Genomic DNA, 18,294 nt, shown 5'->3' on the forward strand with positions numbered 1-18,294 from the left:
TCTGCATGCCCTGACAACATCTTTGTACTCTTCCTGGGTTGCCTGTCCCTTCTTCCAAAGCTGGTAAACTCTTTTCTTATTCCTCAGTTCCAGGCAAAGCTCTCTGTTCAACCAGGCCGGTCTTCTTCCCCGTCGGCTCATCTTACAGCACATTGGGGCAGCCTGCTCCTGTGCCTTTAAGATTATGTCCTTGAAGAATGTCCAGCCTTCCTGGACCTCTTTCCCCTTCAGGACTGTTTCCCAAGGGACTCTGTCAGCCAGTGCCCTGAACAGGCCAAAGTCTGCCCTCTCAAAGTCCAAGGGAGCTATTTTGCTGTCCCCTCTCCTTACGTTACCAGGGATCAAAAACTTAATAATTTCGTGGTTGCTATGCCTGAGACGGCCTCTGACCACCACATCTCCCACCAGTCCTTCTCTGTTTGTAAAGAGCAGGTCTACCAGGGCACCTTCCCTGGTAGGCTCACTTACCAGTTGCATGAGGAATTTATCTTCCACACACCCCAGGAACCTCCTGGACTGTTTCCTTTCTGCTGTGTTATATTTCCAGCAGACATCTGGTAAGTTGAAGTCCCCGACGAGAACAAGGGTCAGCGATCGCGAGACTTCTGTTAACCACTTGCAGAACACTTCATCTGCCTCTTCATCCTGGTTGGGTGGTCTGTAACAGACTCCCATCAGGGTATCTGCCTTGCTGGTCTTCCCCTGATCTTCATCCATAGGCACTCGACCTTGTCATCACCGTTGAGTTCAAGACCACTGAAATGCTCCCTCACATATAAAGCCACCCCACCGCCTCTCCTTCCTTGCCTATCCCTTCTGAAGAGCTTATATCCACTCATTGCAGCACTCCAGTCATGAGACTTGTCCCTCCATGTTTCTGTGACGGTGACAATGTCACAGCTTTCCTGCTGCATCATGGTTTCCAGCTCTTCCTGTTTGTTGCCCATGCTGCGTGCATTGGTGTAGATGCACTTCAGCTGGGCTATCGATCTCCCCTCTAAGACTGGCCTGCCACCCCTAGACTCATCTCCAGTGCGCTGGGTTTTATCCCTTTCCCCCTTCAAACCCAGTTTAAAGCCCTCTCAATCAGCCCCGCCAACTCATGGGCTAGAATCCCCCTAACACGGCTCAAACTCAATGTGTCAAAATACTAAGAATGCAGGTATTGCTGCAGGTACCACTAAACTATGTGAGAACCATAAATACCAAGATAGAATGATTGCTATTTGACCCTACCAAATAGGATTCTGCTACCAAATAGGATTCTATACCTCACTAATGTATCATGAGAGCTTACATTTTTGCTTCTATGTATGCAAACTAAAACAAATTCTAGTCAATGCCTTCAGGAATTGAAGAAATTCCTTAAGATTTTATAGGTAAATAAAACACATTTAAAATTACATTCTGGAGGGTTCACCAATATAGCATACAATACCATTTGTCCGGGGTTTCATCACTGTGGCTTCACTGAGGACATTTACTTTCGGGGCATGCGACGGCAATCCTGAGAGCAATTCACAGTTCACAACATCCTTGTATTTACAGTTACTGTTGAGTATTAAAAAACAAAAATTTGTTTAACCAAATTAAAGAGGTGCTTCTCCCAAATACTAAATGCCTAAAAGGCGGATTAAGCGTATAAAAGATGAGAATTACCGCAACAATTTACACACCACTTCAAAACTTGCCATAAATTTAAATAGCTAGCCGTCCCAACTACTTTACTTTCATTACTTTCATTGCCTGGTCCAATCTGATTATGATCTTAGCTGAGATTATTCTTTCCTAAAGTGTAACTATATGAAATTCAGTAAGTAAGTAGAAAAGGCACCTGTGAACAACCTCTATTTTTTTTTCCACTACACTGACAGGAAGACTGAGATGATTTCCGTCACCTCTGAAGAAGCATCTACTTTTCAGTAGTCTGTTACGTCATATCTGCCAAAGGAGTAATCCACAAAGCTTTTGAAATCACATTTGAAGAGCCAAATGTCTTCTTTCCTAATAACTGACTCTACTCGGCAGAAAATTTAGGTGATTTCAAAGGCAACTCCAATTAAAGACTGTTCTGCCTTTAACTATTCCCAAGTATGTACATTCCAGATAATTCAACTACTGAAATGTGATGTTTTCCAAAATAAGCTACAAATATTGCTAGCAAAATACTTAAGTGATATCTTTCTTATTTGTAAATAAAGCCACAGAAAAAAATAATCCCCTTTCATGCAATCTTCTTCTCCTCCCCCTTTCAATTAAGAATCTAGGTTCAGTAAAAAGGACATTTCAGCCTGCTTGCTGTTTGGAGACAGAAAAAAGACATGCTATCCCCTATGAGGGGCACATTCTAGCTATCTAATACTTCTCATAGCCAGGACAATTCAAATCTTTCCTAAATTGCAGGCTGTTTTTAATACAGTTTGAAATAAAAATGCTATGGCAGAGAAGAATAAATTCTATCTAATAAACCCCAATTCTTCACTAAGAGTCTTTATTTTTATTCTAGTCAATGTATTGTATTGGTCTCCAGAGGAAAAAAATCTGCAGCTCTAGTCACTCAGAATTTTGAACTTACTATGTAAAGTTTTTCTTATGCTTCCTTGTGATGTCAGCCTCAGATCTGACACAACAGGATTTTCATAGCAGTTTACCTTCAGGATAACAAATCTCAGCTCTCTTTTTAATCTATACATGAAACTACACACAATTTTGCCAGGAACTATAAGTTATATAGCCCTATAATCAACAACTTCTTTTAAGCAACAGCATCGCTAGAAGTGGAGTTTGCTAAATAAGAACAGTAACTATGTTTTCTTCTAGATGAAACTTTGCAATGGTAACATTTCTGAGTAAAACTAGAGAAAACAGTTTGACTCCAAATGAAGGAATAAACGCCTCTTCTCTAACCGCAGAGTGCTGCATTTTAACTAAGGAAGTGAAGTAATGCAGTATCACTTGCACAAATGTATTTTATCCAGCATAATCTACTTATTCCATAGCATAAAGAACCATTTATGCTACTAAGCTAAATTTAAATGGTATTTTACCAGAAGGAGGAGCTTGGAGCTCTCTAGTGGATTAACGAAAAGATGCAATATTCTCCATTTCATGGACTTCTGCTACACTTCAAGTCTGTCACAGAAATGTGACTGGTGCTGGAAAAAAGCAATACCCTCTTCTACACCAGGTACAATTTCTTGATTATTGTGAAAATGACTCTGAAATATCAGTTATTTATCTTCTAATTACTTAAGTATTCCATCAGTTAAGCATACTTTTTCTACAAAGTCTTATTTGGCTTCATTTTTGGGTTGATGTCAAATGGAAGTTTCTTAGTCTGACCGACACTTTAAGTCATACGTACAATAAACACTCTAAGTGCAGCTTGAAGCTAGCAGAACAGTAAAGCACGCGCTTAACTCCACATGCCACGTTTTTAAGCACCTTTTTCTACTGCTGTTCAAATATTTGTCAGCCTGAATTTGAATGAGATCTTTCAATTCTTTCATCAGTTGAGAAAGTCCCAAGAAGCAGAAAAGAAAGCTGAAAGTTTCATTGATTTTTTTTTTAAAGTTCTGGTAAGCGCTATTGTGGCTGAAAATGTTTCTTACGCAATACTCACATTGAGATGCCAAGGTGAGACACTGGCATAAAGTGGATACATTTCGTCACCAGCCAGAGGACAAAATAACCTCTACTGTCCTGTCAGGCTATGACTATACTTGTCTTGTACTTTGCACAGTGAAATTATATTATTTCACATATTTATTCTCTTCACCACATAGTCACAATAACATAGAAACACTGAATTAAAATGCTGACGGTGTTTTGGTAAAAAACATCACATTTCATTTGTACAGTAACTGGGGAACATCACAGGTTACATGAAGGACACAGTATACATACCGTTTTTCAGCTTTGCTTTTTTTTCCTTGTTTAACATCAGGCATTCCACCTGCAAACCTGAACTGTGAAGATATTTAAAATGTACTTTCAGATACAGCAAAGCACAACTAAGCCTGTTACACTTTACACTACAGGCTTAATACTGTTAGTGATCGTTGGAAGGTGTGACAATATAGTCTTGACTGTAAAAACTGTACTTTGGACTGCAGGGTTACTCTTACACCGTCTTTTTAAATGGACACACTGTCATTATACTCTGATCTTTAAAATAGTGATTTTTAATTGGAAAAAAAGGTGACAGGATTGTCTTCACTTCTCTTTGCTCCCACTGATAATCCCAGCAATTTTCAGACCCACTTCTCAATTTTAACTGCGCTTGACAGATCCGTAGAAACCCACAAAAGACATTTCATCAACTTTAATGAAAATTTAAAGCTGTATTGAGGAGGAATCTAAGGGTTTTAGTAAAAAAATCCCCAAAGATACGGAGAAAAAAAGACAGCAGCTAACATATTTGCGAGTGAGAACCTGAAAGGATTGATACAGAACAAAGTCATGGAATCCTGGCTTTGTTTTGTCCATTATTCATGAAGTAACTTGAACTTCACATGATATCACAAATTTATGATAGCCAAAGAATTAGAGATAGATATGCTCTCATTGGTTTTCCAAACTTCATTTTACCAGTTCCCCAAATATTTTTAGGGTTTTCTCTGTGGTTAGTTTTTGTCCTTTTCACAGCATTATTAGTTGGAAAAGCCATCAAAACCCCCAAATCACCCCAAACAGTAGAATACTTGCAACCAGTGTTCTGCCATTCCACTTCCTCCCCAGATCTGCACAGCTAGTTTTTCATCCACATACAGGAATAGGTTTAGGGCTGTAGCATGTATTTCGTTGCTTCAGTTTGGTTAACTTTGAGGTTTGGGTGAGATCAGTTGTAGTTACTTACTGTTGTCCAACACAGCACAGAAAAGCAAACGTGAGGACAATGATTTTATAAAGCCACACCACTACAAAGAAGCCCAACTGGGATCGACCTGGCAATACTGCAACAAGTACTACACCTCCACTAATCTATAATATTTGACAGACCTTTTTACCCTCTCTAAGAGGTCAGGGAATAAAACAGCGCTGTTCACTTTGTGAATCAGATGTTAACAGCCCCAATTCCGTTTGCTGAAGGAAATGTTTCTATTCTGCTTTTAAATAACGATTTTGCCAGGGAAACCGATTCCTTACTGTTTGATTACCTTATCAATCACTTACCAGTTTTTAGCCATGTGAATTTTACAGTTTAGCTTATCCACTCAAAACCATTATCCACTCTTGAAGTAGTGGAAAACAGTAAACGCTATCTGCAGCTACATCTGAGTGGCAGTGAGATGTAAATTCCATTCCATTATCAAAGAAGGAAATAGTATAAAACTTCAGCAAGTCTTAAAAGACCTAGACTTATTATCTAGAGGAAGGAGGACGGAGAGAGTAGAAAGGTCATACAAAGTCAGCGAGCATGAAAATGGCTTCATGTTCCCTCTGAACTGCCAGGAAGTCAGTATGTTAAGGTAATGGCCCTTCCCTTGGATGCATGATGGCTGTGCAGCTCCCCAGTTTTTCAACACCACCCCATCCTTCTGAGACTGTGTGGTGAGAAGCATTTAACACCAACTTTTAAAACGAGGTATGTTATGTAAAAATGGCACATAGGCACAGGAGTACTCTGAGGTGTTCACTGGAACAGTAATTTTCAGACAACTGGTAATACAGAATTACTGTAACACTTGATAGAACATATCTTGTTTCATTTCAAATCTGAAGATGAGTTATTAGTGACAAGGTTAAAAAAAACCCAAGCTCTGTCAAGCAAAACTTACACTGTCAATAGCACAGTAATCTATGAAATGCTAATATTCTTTTTATTACAGGAAATTAAAAATTTTCTTGATAAAAGAGCATTAGTAATTAAAATTCTCCAATTATATGGACTATCATTTCTTAAACTATTTAGTGACAGAAAGCATGATTTCTCAGTACCTTTTCATCCACGTCAAAATTCTTTAAAAGTTCATCTAGTTCTCTCAGTCGCCCATCTTCAAGAAAGTCCTCAGTAACACCTCCCAAAGGACTGCTTTCTCCGGAGGAGGTGTGGGTGTTAATATCTTTAGCTGAAAATGCATAAACACATTACTTTATGTGTTTCCCATGCTACAAGACAACAAAGCTTTTATTTCCTAAATATTACAAAGCCTTAATACTAATGACATTTAAAAACTCCTAGGACTTCCTAAATGTGAAATTTATATATAACATTATTTCACCTTTAAAGCACGAATCATTTCAAACAAATATTAAACTGAATCTGCAATTAAAATTCTATCCAAGCTGTATGTTTTGTAATAGGCCCTATAGAACAGTACAACAGGTTTATTTATATAATATTGAATTCAGTATCTTAGAAATAAATTTAGTTAAGCTTTGTTATTAAAACACTGCCAAAGATACGTATGGTAATCTGCTAAGCAAAGAAAGACTTAGCCTTTGCTGGAGAAGGGGATAAGTTAATCGTAATGACATGATGCAACCCTGAACTAAATATAGATAAATCTGAGAAACTCCAAATTCCTGTAATACAGTAAAATCAATGAGAATTCAGTGTCAGGAAATTTCAGCACCTTTTGCAGATGCCACAGGAAATGAACAGAATATCTGACTGCAGCTCTCTGAAGCAGCTGCTTATGTACAACTGAAGAGCTCTGCATAGAAAAGACATTCACTATTTCCTTGGATCACATGAATGAATTTCAACCCCACTGCGTTGTCCAGATACAGGAAGAAAGAATCAGATTACTATTGGAAAGGCTTTTATCTTACAGTCACTAGTCTCTGTATGATCATCAGTATAAGACACATCTACTTGAAGACAACGTACGTAAGATTTCCTCTTGAAGAGGACTGGTATCATCCAGAATACCTTAACTGTAGAATTTGTTGCCCTTCTTAGACTGTGAAGCCACTGAGACAAGGAGCCACGACCTCACTACATAACACAGGACCCCAAAGCAGTAATAAGTCTTTCTAAATAAACACATAAATTGTCAGTAATTACCAAAACCAGGCACCTTTCTTCTGTTCATACATCAAACCCAAGTTACCATGTGCATATTAATCTAAGAGTGTGATGTGATCCTCAGTTTCTCAGGTCTAGGAAGAAGTACCTACTTAAACCCTTTTCTTTAAGCACCACTAAAGGACCCAGAGACTTCTAGCCTCAAACTTCATTAGAACATGAAGACAGACAACAAACAGCCTAAGAAAATGCAGAAGTTAATATATAGTACAGGATTTGCTCCCAGGTTTGGTTTAAATCATCTCAGTACTGCAGATGCCATGGTACAAGCCCCTCTGGCTCTTTACATCACCAGAGGCCTAACTGTGTACTTCCTCCCTACTCCTCCTCAAGGAACTTGTGTCTATTTCTTGGTGCCTGAGCTCTTAAACCCTCATTACCTTTCATTTTGTCTTCTAATCACCGAAGCCTGAAACTTTCCCTCTCCCAAATAGTCACTATTCACTTCTTTTTCTCCAGGGGGCTACACCCGCCCAAACCACTCACTCCTCCTACATAAACATAACACATTAACATGAAAAGGCGTACTGTCACAGACACTTTTCAAGCCTGCAGCAAAATCAATACATAACAGCAGAGTGCCAGATTAACAGTAAGCTGACAAATGGGACACCAGACAGGGAAACACCGAGAACCTTTAAAACCAGTCTGAGCTCTTTATGTCTTCTGCAGTCGGTCAGTTACGAGTTTCTGTTCAAAGCCAAAATCCTGTTCCTCCAACCTATCCAAGAGAAACTTCCACATCAGACATACCTTGCATAATAGGTCTATAGGCAAGCTGTAAAAAACCAAAACAAATCACATTCAGATGCTGCCTAGTTGGACTGTTCTGCTTAAAATTAAGTCAGAAGTATTCTTCTCTCAAAAAAATAAGCATCCTTAAAAAACAAAACAGTTTCAGAGGAACGGGCATAGCATCTGCAAAAAACCAAAGTACAACCTAGAAAAAAAACCTATTATAAAATTCTGTCTGCTGATGAACACAAGAGAACAACCACGTGAGATTATGAGTCACACTCCAAAGCAGTATCACAGTACTCAGTGTCTTACTATCATCTCATTAACTAACAGAATTCCTTGCCTGAAGTATCAGAGAGATGTCAAAAAAACCAAAACCAAAACAAAACCCCCCCAGCACTACCAACAGACAACTACTACAGAGAAGCAGAAGTTCCCTGCAAGGCTCAGGGTTGTACCATTTCAAAAGACATCCATTTTATATGCATTAGGAAACAAACTGCTGTTACTATCAAAAGATATTACTGAACTGACACGTTCTCATTTTATGTGGAAAGCAGAAAGCCAAGGTTTTGCCACTGAACATCTTCGTGGTTACTTTCTTCTCTTGATTACACATCCAAAAATCTCCAAAGACTCTTACCTTTTAGCACGGAATCACAGCAATTTTCAGTATCATTTGACATCTCAGATTCTTGTATGGCAATGTGTCTGTTTTGAATAAAAAGTGTATTTAAGATTCCCATCTTGCACAAATGCAGAACTAATATAACCAGTTAAGTAAAATTAAAAGTTATCAGTAATACTTTTAGCTATGCACAGAATCCTTAATGTAGAACACGCTGTTGCAGGACTGTTCTTAACTCTCTCTTTTTGTTTTCTTATGTCCATTCCTACAGATATACACCTAAACACATTAAGTAAAACCAAGACATTTCAAATCCCAAAATTTGTCACTAAAAGCTCATTATCTCATTTCACCTTTGCCTAAAATACTGAGAAGGGAAATCTTCTCTGTACAGCAAATTACGGAAATACTGTGCTAATGAGCCAATTCAACAGCTTCTACAAAATACGATTTATAGTAATTTTATATTCAAGACCATTTCCATAACAATGAATCTCAAAGAGAGTAACAAAAATATTTGTTCACAGAAAGATACTTACTTCATCTATTTTAAAGATAAGTTGGGGAAAAAAAAAAAAAGTATTTCTCCTTGGAAAAGCTCAGAGGTAAAAATACATAGTAAAATATAATATATAGAATACAGAAAACAACGTCATCATCACACATTTTGGTAGCTCCTACCTGGTGAATGACACCAAGCTGCCTAGTAAAACAGAACAATGAAAATTTGCAACAACCTAGTGGAAATGAAAAAGTTCCCCAGTACGCGTAACTTGGAACTATACAAACATTCAGGCACAGATATCTATGTATATACACAAGATACAATAAGAAGCAGAGTTCGGTAAGTTACAGCAAGTTTGCAGAGATAAGAGGGATTTTTATTAGAGGCAGGCTCTCTGTAGGCTTATTTCTCCTCTCCCCGACATTTTATGTGAAATGCAAAGTTTGAGTGGTTTTGCCTGCAACAATTGGCTTTCTTTTTCGTAAAACTGCAGTGCAGACAGTTCCAGAAAGCTGTCATCTTCATGAACATTGCTTAAACCTGAAAATATTTAACAGCATCAAGAGACTGAAATCTTCATGTTCGGGTCAAAAGCCACTTCCAAATCTGTACCAGATTCTGCTAATTGTGTAGTGTGAAATAGTTACAGAAGCACTTTGTAAGTTCTTGTAAAGAAGGTGCCTAAAACACATACAGAAACCCGTATTTATTACAGTACTTGGCATTTGCTCGCCAGCCTGACAAATCTAGGAGCACTGACAGAATCAGAAGAAGTCAACATGTTTTAGAGATCTAGAAATGGAGACAGACTAGACCATGTCAGAATGTGAGAGATGCTCTTGCATGCTGCTGGTGATTTAAGTTTAAACAAATCTCTCTTTACAGCACAAGTTACACGAACCACAGCGTTCAGTTTGCTGTTCTGCACATGAATAACAGATGCAAGTTTAGGCTTTTGAATAAAAAGGAAAACAGTAAAATGCAGAAGCCTCCTAAGAGCAAGAACGGCTGCTGGTGTGCTTTCAAAGGTATCCACTGAACCTACTAGTTCTGCTGGAATGAGAAGACATCCTGGATGCCATTTAGAGTTAAGTGTCTAGATTCCCTACATAAGAGGAAAGAAATATCTCAGATGATTGATTCAAAAACCTGCACTGTTGGGAGTCACTTAGGAGTAGGCAATAGAAAATGGTAAACAGAAGCGTATGTGAAAACTGAGTTTCATTGCCCCATTCAGGCTGCAGGTCCAGAATCCTTTCCTAATGCCTGGAAGTAACCAGCACTCACTCTTCTCTTAAAATGCAACCACCAGAGGAATAACCAGTCCTACTTATCCTAAAGGTCAGAGCATGCTAACCGAATCAAACCCTTCAGGACATACACACAGAGAGCCTTTTCTGAATCTTCCTGGATTATGAGTCAGGACTCACTTGTCCTACTTAAACCTAGTTGTTCAGAGACATCAGTTCTGGGCACAAGCACCATTACAGTAGTCAGGAAACTTTACGTGAGAGATGTGTAGCAATGTTAAGTGCCTCTTTGGTTGTTGGATGCTTTGTTAGCTCACTTTAACAAAAAAACCGAAAAAGAAACAAGGCTTATTTGAATTTTGGACCTCAATCACTGTTGTGATCAGCACGTTCTGCTTTTGAAGGACACGTGCTCTCATTATCTGAAAACTGGAAGCCAAAAATTATTATCTTTGAATTTTCCTAACTAAAAATACCCCTCCAGCTTTTAGGGTCATAAACAGTCAAAGATGAAAAGCATCGTTGGCGAAACACGTCTCGGTGTTTTAATTCAAAGCACAAACACAACAGATCCACACCAAGTTACACATCTACAGTGGCTAATAGTTGCCACTGAACACTTGTACATCCTCCGCAGAGTTTCAGCGCTTTGGTTTCACAAAGAAACTTGAATATAAAGTATTACTTCATTATAGCAACTGTCATTTTGACAAGCTGCTAGATCTCAGATTTTTGTAGCTGGAAGAACGCCACAAATTAAGGCACCAATTGTTTCCTTTACAATTACAATTTCAATGCTATTAAACTCCTAAGTTTAATACTCACACATTTTAAAACATTTAACACTGAACACATTTTAAAAAGCTTTTCAACAAGCTATACTTTCAGAATAACTTGCTGCTAGCAGAAATACAGTTCTTACTGCTCTGTACCAATGTCAGACTAAAATATTAGTACACAAAAAGTAACGTACTGAAGTCCATCCTCATGCATACATGCACTAAAACAATTTTAGCAAAGATTCAGATTCTTTCTATCATCATCTTATTAATCTGAAGGGAAATCATAACAAAAGTTATTTATTGATACAGTTAAAGAAAACATTCAGAGCAACAACCACCATGTGCTGCCATTAAGAGCTTGCATTGCTCTTCTACCTAAAATCACTTAGATCACATTCATCTAGAGTATAATGGCTAACATTAACCAAATGTTAAATAAAATATGCATATAAACTAATGTTTATACAAGTTAGAGATGGTTTATAATAGTGTAGTTCTGATTCACTGTTCTACGTGCACAGATTGAAGCGGTGTCGCAAACTAATATTGCAATGAAGCAAAACTGAGTATGCATAACGTAAGAAGTCAAAAAAGAAAACATAGATAATTTCTTTAGAACTTGTCTAAAGAAAAAAAAAGGGATATTAACAGAAATAATATTTTGTTTTAAAATACGTAGTATGATGCGGGCATAATCACTTTTTCTGGTTGGCCAAACAAAGTTGAAGTCCCAGTTGTATCGGGCAAATACTAACAAAGTAAAAAACAACAGTATGAACTGGCCATTATCTGGTATTATCTTGTGATATCATAAGCTACCTGATAAAACTGTGGTAAGCTCTATTGCCATACTTTAATATTTTCATATTCAGTTCTTTAATACGTTCCTGACTGTTACCAACTATGATTAGTCACTGTCTAATGAACTTTGCACCAAATCATGGAAGGTAAAAAGCAAAAATAGACAACTTTGCCTGCTTCTTTGGCAAATCAAGGGGAAATTTTAAGAAATAAGAACCATGTATTTTTATTTTCCTTGGCTGATGGCAAGCAAATTCAGCAGATACCAGGAAGAAAGCTGAAGTACGACTTCAAACAAGTTCAGCTTTCATCCATCTAATGGTTGTGATAATGCTACTCTAACTCAATGTCATTACTAATTAAAGGGAGTATTTGTCGTCCCTACAAAGTTCTTACAAGATCCAATAACATTTTGAGTTACTATTTATGTAACTAGAAAACTTTACTACCATAACCAATACATGAGCGTAAAGGGCTCACAAGTTCTAATCTTCCATTTTGTGCAACAGCTGTCTGGACAGTCAGTTGGAAACCACCTCTGAACAGCCATTATTACCTTGGGGTAATATACAACGAATGCTCATTCTGTTATACAGTGTATATAATATGCACTGTACACAAAATGAATATTCATTCTAATAAATTTACTATGATATAGCCTAGCTGCTTCTTAAGCAGTTGGATGCTCCTACTAGACTCTCCCTGTTCTTCAGAGGCTTGTTTTGGCAGAAGTTTTATTCTATTAGCATCCGAAAGTTTTATATTTTCATGTCTAAAAAATTGTTCAGCACTGCAAAGATGATTCTTTTCCTTTTTTGCCCTTAAGTTTAATGAAGGGAAAAGGCTAAGAGAGGAAAAAAAAAAAAAGAAAAAAAAAAAGAATGCAGTTCTAAGATGGTACAATGTTGAAAATAATAAAAACATTATTTAAAATAAGGATAACATAAAGCCACCCAGAAAGAGCAGAGTAAGAAAATTAAAACATCCCTCCCAATAAAAAAACCCTAATCTTCAGAGGAAAATCTTGTACCATTTCTATCTAAGTTTTATGTTTTTCTTCATAAGATGAAAAACTTAAGATTAAAACTCATTTATCAAACACAAGTGTCGAGGACTAGACAGTTGATGAGCTCATCTAGCCCAGAAAGGACTACTACCTCTTTTACAAAAGTTTTTTTTTTTTTTTTACTTTAAACATACTTTCCCCCTTCAGTGACTTTTATTATCATCTCAAATCCCAGAAAAACATGAATGCCTAATAATTTAGACCAGGGACTTGCTGAATAAAGATGTAGGATCGTAAACATCTATAACGTGTTAGCCCAATTACAGATTTTAAAACTATTCACGTGTCTGGGGAGAGAAGAAAAGCAGGCGAGGAGAATGGCAGAATGGAGTACGACTGTAGAGACAACCATTTACTCATACAGATCCAGCAAGAGTAAGTTACACCTAGAAAGTAAAAAATATTTCAAAGTATTATACCACTTCACAACTAAACAACTACCCTCAAAGGGATATCTGCTATCTCCAATCAAGTCAGGTATTTAAAAATTAAGTTATTTATTACAAATATTACTCTTAGCTTTGTTCATACTTTCATATTTCACTTCACTTGGTCTAAATCAATTCTTTAGGACTACATTTTCCTCTGATTCAGGGTTTACCCTAGTTCTTATGAAGAACAAATTAATTTATTTGCATTCAGAATACTGTCATACTTCAATCAAATTTTGACACTTAAAATCAACCCAGAAATTAGTGAAATTCTGTAAGGAAGTCTGACCACTACAATTGAAGTATACTGATATGAGAACAAAGTACTTAGGAGTATTGTAATAAAATGAATGATATGCATACCTAAAATTATCATGTACTGAATTGCTGTTTTCTGAGATAACAGGATACTTGGGCTTAAGGTCCTGCTTTTTGTCTTTAATGCAGATGCTTGTAGTGGATGCCTGCGCGGGACAATTTTCACTGTCTGCAAGTGCAAGCTCCTCTTCATTATTGGTTCCAAAAAGGTCGGGGTCATTCTGAATCACATCAATGACAAGAACATCTTCTTTGTAAGCTTCAAGAATATCTGGAAAATTCTGACTTTTGTGTTGTGAAAGATTCCCTCTTGATTGGCTATCATCATTTATTTCTAATGCAACAGGGTTGTCAACTGCATTCCAAGAACGATCAGGAAAATTAGATTTTAGTACACATTCAGTACCACAGAAATCAGGCAAAGATGACTCTAGTTGTCTGTCATGAAAAGGATGTGGATATAAAGAAAAACGTTCAGGGAGCACAGACATCTCATTTGAAAGGTTTTCAGAGCCATCATGCTGAAAGTCCTCACTGTTGATCTCATCCATTTTTTTCTTCATGGAAGCTGTAGACATAGCTCCACTTGTGACAGGAAGAGGCTGCTGCTCAGAATTTATCAAAAAAGTCTCTTCACCCGTTTTCTGTCTTCTTGAAACACTAGTCCTGTCAAGAAGCTCCAGTGGACTACAGGTTTTTCTTTCAAACGAACAGATAGATTTCAATTTCCTGGATTCAGGTTTGTTTTTGCATAAAGGAATTTTGAATTTAGTCAGGTTTCCAGCGTTTAAATCTTTCGTTAGCTTTAAATCAGAAAATGTCTGGTTCACTACTGATGCTTTCCAGCTAAAGTTTATTCTGTTTGCATTACCTGTAGATGTACCATTCTGGACTGTCACAGACAGGTTTCTTTTTGTTACAGCTCCTTTACTTTTACGTTTTTCTTTTGTCGCAAAATTCAAGGTTGCTTTAACTTCTTGCACATCATCATGCTTAAAAGCCACGGCGTTTCTATCCCTATTAACTGGTGATTCCACATTTTCACTGCTTATTCTCGAAGTCTCATCAATATCCACGGAAGAGGATTCTGGTGTTTCAAGTGAAGTCAGATATTCAGTATTTGAATCCATTATTTTATGTGTAGATTCTTTGTTAATTTCTGCCAACGACACATCCAAATCCAACCGTCTCAAATTCCCAGTCACAGCACTGTTTCCTACAGTTTTAACACTGTCTTTATCAGAGGATTCCTCGGAGGCAGCCCTTAAAAGTCTTTTTCCTTCTGAGATGGACCCACAATTTTTATGAACCCATTCAGAAGTCCTGGCACAAGATTTAAGAGACCAAACATTTTTACCAGACATAGGTACTGTTCTTTGACAAGTAAACTGCTGTAGTTTCTTATTAACTTTGTTCAATTTTTCATCCATCTCGCTTTTGTGACAATTAGAAACATCATGGACCTGAGCTAGCACTCTCAGGCTACCTGAGGCAGCACAATGATGTGCCACACTATTTGAATTTTCTCCTTTTGCTATTACAGAGAGCTCAGATGTCTTCTTAGAGCCATCTTCAAATGCAAGCAATTTGGTACCATTCTTTCTCCAGACTGATGTATTTTGCGCTTCATGAGTATTTTTTCCTATAGGAAGATTTGATGTACGATCACTTGAAGGTGACAGAGTAATTTCTTTATGATTTAGTCCTAAGACTGCAAAGGAGCTTGACGTGGCAACTGCCGCTTCCATCTGTAACTCACACTCACTGCATTCATTAGCTATGTCTGTGAAAACATTCTGTGCTGCTGATTTCTCAGCCATTTTCATCTTTTTTTCAGGCTTTCTACCAATATTCCACTTTTTTCCCCTTAAAGACTTATTGTTTTCACTCTGACAGTATGAAAAACATCCTTCTCTGTTTTGAGGTTCTTCTTTATTAAGCAATAAACCATCTTTTTTGGGGGATCTCTCTTTTCGCATTCTACTAGTGCTGCGATTCACATCACTCTGTTCTACAGTACAATCAGAAAAACCATGCTTTCTTTTATCCTGGGCTACATGGAAGAATCCACTTAATTTAAAACTGCTGGTAGTTCCACTAGCTGAAGACTTCACAAATGTATCAATGTAACTACAGGCCTCTAATCTCACAAATGGATTCTTCTCTGTTGCACAGAGCAAGTTGTTGTCATGGTTTAGGGCATTTCTGCAATGTTCAGCATCACATTCTGCAGATACATTTCTCACTTTTTCAGCTGTAGTCACACTAAAACTTTGCAAGCACCTGATTTGATCAATTCTGGGTTTCCTTTTTTTACACCACGCACCAGACTTTTTTGTTACAGGATAGCATAGAAAGCTCTTGCTTTGAGTCCCACCTAAAGTAGCAACCGTAGGAGATTTAGAGCAGGGAGGTTCCTTTTCCTTGGAATGTTCTGATCTCTTTCGATTTGTCTTAAGCTTCTTCACAGCCTGCGTACTGGAGTCTTGCTCAATTGCCTTCCATTTTTCCTTGGCTGATTAAAAAATAAACAAGTGTCATTAAAGAATATGCCAAGGGAAAAAAGGCGACCCTATTGCAGTATTTCATAAAGAGAACAAAAAACATTCAAGGCTACTAAAGAACATGACACTGTATAAGGCTAAAACATTTCTGTAAAGTTTTACACTTTTTAAAAAAAAATTACCACTATTAGCAGACTTACAGTAACAAATGATGTTTTGTCTTCAGAAACAAATGTGAAGATGAACAGAACCTTAAGGTTTCAAAAGGACATTCCAAATTGTTATTTAAAACATAGGTGGAAAGCAAATTAGAGCAAGTCCAGCAAGAAAACGCAGATCCTGTTTGCACACTCAGCCTTAAAATCGTTTGTTTACACAGTAGATTTTCTGTAATAGGAAAGTTTGTTCATAAGAATATAGTAATTTATTTCAGATATATAATCCAACCAAATGCATCAGATGGTTTAAGATCCACGAAAATTGCAGGATTTGCATTTTTATGAAGTACTACTTTTTCTTTCAAAGCAAATACAGATTATGTAAAAAACCTGTACATCTGAAAACTTTGTCCACAGAATGGACTCAAGAATGTACTAGCAGAATGTTTATTTTCTTAGATCTTAGCTTTCAAAGTAAGACAATTTTAATACTTCAGTTTTTCAGAATATGGTTTTTAGATAAAATATTTATTAATAATAACCTACAGCAAATATTTGAATGTACCCCCTTTGAACGTTAAAAGAATGTGTTTCAGACAACTGTCCCCCAAAAAAGAGACTTTTAAAAATCCTCTTTCAAAATTGTTCCAGTTTGATACAATGCTCTCTCAAAACACCAAAACACAATCTTTGTTTCTACATCTTTTAGGATTTTGCTGAGAACTGCAACTAAAAGCAACAAGTTCTGAAAACAAAAACCAGCATCCTATAAAAGCAAACACTAAAACAAGACAGCATCATACATATTCAAAAATAATCAAATAATATACAGATGAATGAAGAATCGACTATCTGTTATTTTGGTTTTGCTGAAACTACTGCCTCCTCTCCTGCTTGTGCCTGACCAGGTACACATAAATGAAATGACTGCTTTTGAGGGAAACTAATTTAAAAAAAATAATTGTTACTTGGGGCCTGTTGCTGCCTCCCTCCGCTCCCCAAAATGGTATCTGATCTCCTTTCCTTTGTGCTAAAGAACTGCTTTTCTCCTTCAAGAAACGCCTTTCCTCTTCCTAAAAATCTGTTTTCTTCTAAGACTGGCATTCACAGTACTGTAAAGCAGACCCTAGCTCTTATCTCTACGCTTCTTGAACCAAGTAAAGCAGCCAGACACTAAAAGTCACTTTGAGACAGGGTACAGGCCATTCTTTCCTGCCCCCATGACTTTGTCCCACACAGATCCATCTGCAAAAGAAAAAGTATCTCCTGTTTTTTCACATTTTAATGGGGCCTTACTGCAGCACCAGTCCCTTGTCATGGGAGCCCAAATTCTGCACCTGTACTTCTACAATGGGGCACAAGTGCTTACCACTTTCACCCAGGCTTTCTGTTCCTTTCTGAAGGTTTGAGTTCTGCTGCTCTTTCATGCAACACTTGTGCATCTCTCCTCTGGTTGTTGGTTGCTCTTGGCCACTTAGACCCTGTAGTCGCTGTGACACCAGTGCATTTCTGCCCCTCCTTCTCAGACTCACAGGTCCTCTCTTGGACTCTGGACACTCTTTATGCAGTTCCAGCACGGCAGATCTACCCTGCTCTCTGGGACCCTGTAGTTTTGGTTTCATCAAAGATGTCCTGCCTTTCTTGCTCAAGCATCTCCTTCCTTTCTCCCATGTCCCTGGCTTTTTTGATCCAATTAAAGAACATCCATCCAACTTCTCTGGCGTATCTACCTCTTCCTGAGGTTTTGGTTCAGACAAGGATTCCTGAGTCCCCAAATTCTTCTTAAGATCTGGGATTTGCATCTCCAGTATCATTATGGAATCAGTGCTTTTCATTTCACTACTACATGCGCCCTTTCTGGGTTGCAGCACCTCTGGTTCTGGCAAAAAGGAAATGCCATGGCTCTCTGTGCTCTCAATTTCCTGCTCTGAGGATGGGATTTGTAATTTTATTTCCATAAAGGAATATTTGCCTTTTTTTCCTGAGCTTCCTGAACTCTCCTGGAAACCTGAGAGGTTCAGTCCTTCTGAACTATGTTCTTTCCTTTCAATTTCTTCTGAGAATTTATTTTGCAAAGTAG

General features: G+C 37.6%; 1 protein-coding gene across 1 annotated transcript; it reads right to left on the bottom strand.

Moving 5' to 3' along the window:
• Positions 1–5,940: 5,940 nt before the first annotated feature.
• Positions 5,941–18,028, bottom strand: LOC104158706 (testis- and ovary-specific PAZ domain-containing protein 1-like; the record flags this gene model as incomplete). The annotated part of the gene is made up of 4 exons (XM_009696425.1): positions 17,584–18,028; positions 13,598–16,067; positions 8,415–8,482; positions 5,941–6,071 (listed from the first exon to the last, which is right to left on the bottom strand). Coding segments are annotated over exons 1-4 (3,114 nt in total), but the record flags the coding sequence as incomplete, so codon positions are not given.
• Positions 18,029–18,294: the final 266 nt, after the last annotated feature.

Source organism: Cariama cristata, unplaced genomic scaffold, assembly GCF_000690535.1.
Source record: "Cariama cristata isolate BGI_N322 unplaced genomic scaffold, ASM69053v1 scaffold9373, whole genome shotgun sequence".
In the NCBI taxonomy this organism is placed as follows: Eukaryota; Metazoa; Chordata; class Aves; order Cariamiformes; family Cariamidae; genus Cariama; species Cariama cristata.